Source organism: Rhincodon typus, chromosome 9 (genome assembly GCF_021869965.1).
Source record: "Rhincodon typus isolate 14 chromosome 9, sRhiTyp1.1, whole genome shotgun sequence".
NCBI classification, from domain to species: Eukaryota; Metazoa; Chordata; class Chondrichthyes; order Orectolobiformes; family Rhincodontidae; genus Rhincodon; species Rhincodon typus.
The window spans coordinates 69,256,407-69,262,920 of NC_063340.1; the positions used below are offsets into that span (position 1 = coordinate 69,256,407).

A 6,514-nucleotide genomic window follows, 5' to 3' on the forward strand; every position below is an offset into this window, starting at 1 on the left:
ATCAGAGAATTATGTACCTGAAACCCTAAGTCCCTCTGTTCTACAACATTACCCAAGATCCTACCAGTAATTGTATAAGCCCTACCCTTGTTTGTTGTACCAAAATGCAATACCTCGCATTTATCCAGACTGAACTCCATCTACCATTTTTCAGCCCATTGATCCATTTGACCAAGATCCCTTTTCAATCGTAGGAAACCTTCTTCACTGTCTACAATGCCACCAAATTTGGTATCATCCGCAAACTTACTAACCGCGCCTTCTATATTCCCATCCAAATCATTTATATAAATGACAAACAAACAAGGACCCAGAACCGATCCCTGTGGAACACCGCTGGTCACAGACCTCCAGTCCAAAAAGCAGCAATCCACCATTACTCTCTGTCTCCTGCTGTTAAGCCAATTATGTATCCAATTGGCAAGCACACTCTGAATCCGAAGTGACCTAACTTTACTATTTAGTCCACCATGTGGAACCTTGTCAAAGGCTTTACTAAAATCTAAGTAAACAATGTCTACTGCATTTCTTTCCCTTTGTTTTGTTGTTTTGGTCTTTCGCTTGTTTCTTCTCCATCCCTTCATGTTGCTATCTAGATGGTTTTATGTGGCAATTCATACCTCATTTTGACGCAACTTTTGTTTATTCATTCTATCCATTATCACTCTTTGTCCCTGTTGCATCATGACATCACTTCTTATTTAATCTCCCCAGGCCTCTATTACATCATAAATCTTTCCTTTTGTTCGTCCTGGCACTACCAACTTCCCCCGCTTCAAGGCTGCACCTCAGGCTGCATCACTAACGATCATTATAATGCTGCAGCATGAAAACTTTGCACTCAAGGTCATGCACCAGCTCATGGATGGGGCCAGGCTGCATCTAAATAAATAGAATCATAGAATCATACAGCACAGAAGAGGCCCTTTGAACCATTGAGTCTGTACTGTGAAAATCTAGCACCAGGCCATTAGCTTTGAATGTTGTGTCATTTCAAGTGCTCATCCAAGTAGTTTCATCCATTTTAACTCTGGATCTTTGCTCACTGTCATAGTGCTTACTTACTTTAATCCAAGCTGGATGCTAACAGCACCCCTGCCTTGCATTGTCTTGACTTGCCTTTTGCACTTTTCCCTCAGTCAAAAATACCAGGCCATGTTTGCCTTGTCATTGAGAAGAGACAAAGGTAGGAAACTTGTCATAGTTGTCACCTTCTCACCTCTTCTGGGCTGATTTCATCATAGAAGGGAATTGGTTGGTTCAGTTGACTGGACAGCAGGTTTGCGATGTGAGTGACACCAACATGTGGGTTCAATTCCTGCACTGGCTCAGGTTACCATGAAGGACTCTCCTTCTCAACCTCTCCCCTCAGCTTAGGCATAGTGAGCCTCAGGTTAAACCACCACCCTTCATCTCTCTCTAATGGGAGAGTAGCTCTATGGTCCGGTAAGATAACGGTGACTTTACCTGACCTTTCAGAATGAAAGATAGGCAGGTTGTACAAATGAATAAAAAAAAATGAGGGGCACAGCTATTAGTTTTGATTCAAGTGAGGATGGGTCATGAGTGAGTGAGTAGATGGTGCAGACAGCATACAGGGTTAGTGGTTTCTGGGGTTGGAGTGAGGGACAGGGAGTGAGGGAAGATGATGCAGGTAATAGTGAGAGTGATAGAGCATGAGCTTCAGTGGGAGCTGGGTGCATTAGCAGGGACAAATGTGTATGAGGTATCAGAGAGAAGATGGTGGAACTTATTCCGGTGGAGTGAAGCTTCGTCTGATGTTGCTGAGCATTCCTCCAAATATCTGGGAGCACTTTAAGGTGGCAACCTTAGACCGGAGTGGCATGGTCTGATGTCATGGCCTCCACTGCTGGCTCTGGAAGTCCTGTGTTGGCATCACCTAATCCAGCAGGTCCTCCAGGACCCTGCCCACAAAGCAAGTTGCTGAAATCCCCCATGTCAAGAACAGTGCAGAGCTCCTCTGGACTGGCAGTGGTCTGGGTGCACAACGGGCTTTTAAAGATGGCTCAGGCACAAGGGGTATCAGCGAATTCTGGGATATCCGGTGAGTGGCAAATTGTTCTGGGCATGGTGCATGTAAAATGGGGTGGAAATTGGATGTGGAGTGGGGTGGGGTAGGCAATTAATGAAGTGAATTTGGTAAGATGGAGCGAGAAAACACCCGAGGCCACACAGTAGGAAACCCTCCAAAAACTTCGCATAACTTTGGCTTAGCCAAAAAAAGGTCAAATTCGGCCCATTAAGTCTTTTTCTCTCCACACATGCTGCTTGACCTGCTGAGTTTCTCCAGCTTTTGTTTTCTTATTTCAGATTTCCAGTATTTGCAGTATTTTGCTTTTAATTGAGTTTCAGACAGTCTTTAATTGGTCACTGTCCACCCCCAGGCACTTGACAGGCTTTGGTCTTAGCAGGGGTCCTGTTCTGGGCGTATCTCCAACGTACAATACGGCACTTTGATATTCAAATTGTCTGCATGCCAACGTTGGGGTGGTAGCTACTGCCTTTGATGAGCCACCACCACCAAGATCATTCAGTCATATCAAACTTTCCTCTTGGTCATTCCTCCAGCCCACCACTGTGGCACCAGAAAGATCCTACTCTCTGGCAGCATATACACATTATCTCTGCACCAACAGCAATGTTGCACTGAACCTTCATGATTTGTAATCTGTATTATTTATAATTCTGATAGCCAAGTCTTCCATTCTGCAACTCCATCACATTTGAAAGTGTTAGATTTGGCAGTGACGTATGAAAGGAGTGAACAAGTCAATTTGCATCGATTGTTTTAAATACTTAAAACACCAACAAATAACATTCTAGGCAGGATGGAGTTATTTTCTCTCTTTTCCTTACCTATGATCATGTAATTTGTTTCTCTTTCCAATTATTATCTTTGACCAAGCTGCAAGTAAATATACGTTTTGCAATAAGACACGTTCAAATACTGTATAATGGAAGTTTTAGGTGCAAGTCAGACTGTTCTATTTGTTTCTTTTGATAACTCTAAATAAAATCTTTATGTACAGACGTACTTTCTGTTCATCATATTCCAGACATCCCATTTTTTATGTCTCATCTCAGCTATCATATTGTGAAATGCAATATCCACGTGCAACTGACCAATCATAATTTAGGTAGGCATCAATTTATTCAAATTGGAAAGGTGAGTATTGATAATTAAAGGTATCATTAGAATTAATGCCTTAAAAATATCCAATGACACCATCTCCTGAGGCAGAATTCCAAAGTCACACAAACGTCTGAGATGGAAAAGAAAAATCACCTTGTTTACATTCTAAAAGGGTGACAGCCAATTTTAAAACAGTGCCCCCTAGTTTTGGACTCAGCCACCAGAGAAAACATATTTTCCACATCCACCCTGTCAATACCATTCAGAATCTTATAAGCTTCAATCAAATTACTCCTCAATCTTCTGAAATCAAGTTGAAACAAACCTAACCTACCTGATCTTTCCTTATGAGAGTTACTGCGCACAGGATTCAAGATGTGGTCTCACCAACACACTGTACAACTGAAGTACAACCTCCTTACTTTTACATTCAATTTCTCTTATTATGATGTCTAAAGATGTGCAAGTTAGGTGGATTGGCCAAGTGAAATTACCCATAGTGTTCAGGGATGTGTAGGTTGGGTGCATTAGCCATGGGAAATGCAGGGTTACAGGGATAGGGTAGGGTGATGGGTCTGGTTGGGATGCTCTTTGGAGGGTTGGTGTAGACTTGTTGGGTCATATGATCTGTTTCCACACTGTAGGGATTCTATGATTCTATGACAATAAAGCATAGCATTCATCGGACTTCTTAATTACCTGCATACCAATATTTTGTGACACAAATACCTGGATCATTCTCCAACTCAGAAATTTGCAATTGCTCTCTATTTAAGCAATACTCTGTTTTTCCATTCTTCCTGCTAAAGTGAAAAACTTTGCATTTTCCCACAATATACTCCATGAGCCCAGAATTTTGCTCTACTCACTCAACCAATCTATATTAGCCTGCATATCATTTTGACAATTCATTTTCTACCTATCTATGTGTCACCTGCAAATTTAGTCTCTTCAATCCCTCATCTAAATGATTGATACATTGTAAAAAATTGAGGGCCTGGCACAAACTCCGGTAGAAACACCCTCGTCGTATTGTTCCAATCTGAATAAAACCCACTTATGGATACTCTCTGCTGAATATGCAGCAAATTACGACATATCTGCAATCCTGTCTTCATCTTACCTCCAGCAGCTGGTAGTGGTTTATTTTGTCTCAAATCCTCCTTTCATTGCTCCTTCAAACCAAGGGGGACTGCTAGGAATGTCCCTATGACCAACCTCTCCCTATCTCCTATGAACTTATGCAAGGTCTCCAAGAAAGAATTGTTACACAGCATTCATTTTCTCAGAGAATTTCCAGAATAAATGTCACAACTTTGATATGTACCAGAAGGTCTCTTGACATGTACCAAAAAATCCACTTCATACAGTATAATTGGTCAACCAATCAGCAAGCAAAGATTGAAAGCTGGGTATGGCTCTACGTAAAGTTAGCAAACCTCAGGACTGACTTCTTTATCTGTTCAGTTATTCACTGTTAGAAGAAGTCATAAACTCCTGAGCTACCTAGCAAAATTGAATGCTGCTTAATTAACAAGTGCTAGAAAAAAATTACCTAGTCATAGAGAGTTAAGCAACTTTGGGGCAATCATTTCTAAAGCATCCTTAAAATCTTTTCCTAACATGACATCTTGACCTCAAGACTGCATATTGGCTACCTTGTAGATTCTTTGAACCATGAGACTATAAGCTGGAGGAGCAGAGGTAGGCAATTTGGTCCACTGAGTCTATGCTGCCATTCAATGAGATCATATCTGATCTGATACAACTCAAAGGCACTTTCACGTCTTATTCCCATAACCCCTGATTCCCTACTGATTAAAAATCTATCTATCTCAGACTTGTATATAGTCAACAACCCAGCCATGACAACCCTGTACAGTAAAGAATTCCACATATTCACTACCCTCCGATTGAAGAAATTGCTTTTCATTTCTGACACCCCCACATGCGAAGCAACCTCTCTGCATCTACCTTGTTAAGCCCCCTAAGAATGTTTCTTATATATTTCAACAAGGTTTCCTCTCATTTGTTGAAACTCCAATGAGTTCAGGCCCAATCAACTCAACCTTCCCTGATAAGAAAAATCCTTCCATACTCAGGATCAACTGAGTGAACACTTTCTGATGCCTCCAATGCCAATAAATCTCTCCTTAGATAAAGGATGTAAAACCGTTCACAGTATTCTAGATGTGGTGTAAGCAATGCCTTGCAGTTTTAGCAATACTTTCCCGTTTTTATATTCCATTTCCATTGAAATAAAGACCAACATTATATTTACCTCCCCTTATTATCCACTAAACTTGGGTGCTAGCTTTTTGTGATTTTTCCACCTTCAGTACCTAGGAAGGAAGAATCAACTGACCTCTGGATATGTCTGGTTCAATAACAGCAGGTCACAGTCCAGTACCTTGCCTAAGCAACCTTTACTCATGTACAACAAACAGCAGCATGACATGTTATTTAATTGAGAAGAGCATAATGACTTAGCCTGCTGGCCTCTCAAGTGCCTACATGGCTCTTCATCTGAGCAGTCTTCCCTGCAAAGGGTTACGTGGGCCTGATCAGTGGAAAATCGAAGGGTCTCCAAGCTCATATTCCTAATTTACACTCCAGTGGGTAATGCCTTACACCAGGAATGCAACTTTGGAAAACCTGCCATATTATTTGTGATCTAAACCCCAAATATGATTGCTCAAGCACTCATCTCATGTTGTAAATTTGTATTATTCATTTGCGGATAGTACAGCGATTTATCTAAAGGCTGTAAGTTATAGTTAGTTATAAGTTATACTTACAGTGTTAGAGATTCATTGTTCATGCCTAGAAATGCATTTTCTGGTATGGTTTGAAGGTGCAAATTGTCACATATTTCCCTGAAAATAAATATGTAAATTTTATCCAAAAGAATATTAAAGCACTGTAATTAACACTATTACGTTAATCTATGGTTGCAAACAACTTTTACTGCTGGGTGGAATGATGATTAACATCAGTTAGAAATCGACATACATAAATCATCAATTAAAAGAACACAACGCTTGGGTGTAGGTTTTAAGTTTCCTACTCCGTCTTTCTCCTTCTTATCCTAAAGGTGATTAATCCTTTTGTTTTGTTTATCCACTTGTGGGACATGAGTGTGACTGGCTGGCCAGAATTGCCTGTCCCTAGTTGCCCTTGTGAAGGTTGTGGTGAGCTGTCTTTTTGAACCACTGCAATCCCTGTGCTGTAGATAGATCCACATTGCCCTCAGGGAAAGAATTCTAGGATTTTGACCCAATATAGGGATGTCCTGGAGCTGAGATGACTGACATATTGCAAAGCCATTAAAAAAACCCCATTAGCGTGGTAAGTTAAACA

General features: G+C 40.9%; 1 protein-coding gene across 1 annotated transcript in view; it reads right to left on the reverse strand.

The window, feature by feature from the left end:
* Positions 1-6,020, reverse strand: part of LOC125484073 (lutropin-choriogonadotropic hormone receptor-like) — a 28,717-nt gene extending 22,697 nt beyond the window's left edge. Inside the window, exon 1 of the mRNA XM_048601340.1 lies at positions 5,953-6,020. Coding sequence (XP_048457297.1) covers positions 5,953-5,975 — 23 coding nt within the window. The 5' untranslated portion in view covers positions 5,976-6,020. The remainder of the gene's footprint in view (positions 1-5,952) is intronic.
* Positions 6,021-6,514: the final 494 nt, after the last annotated feature.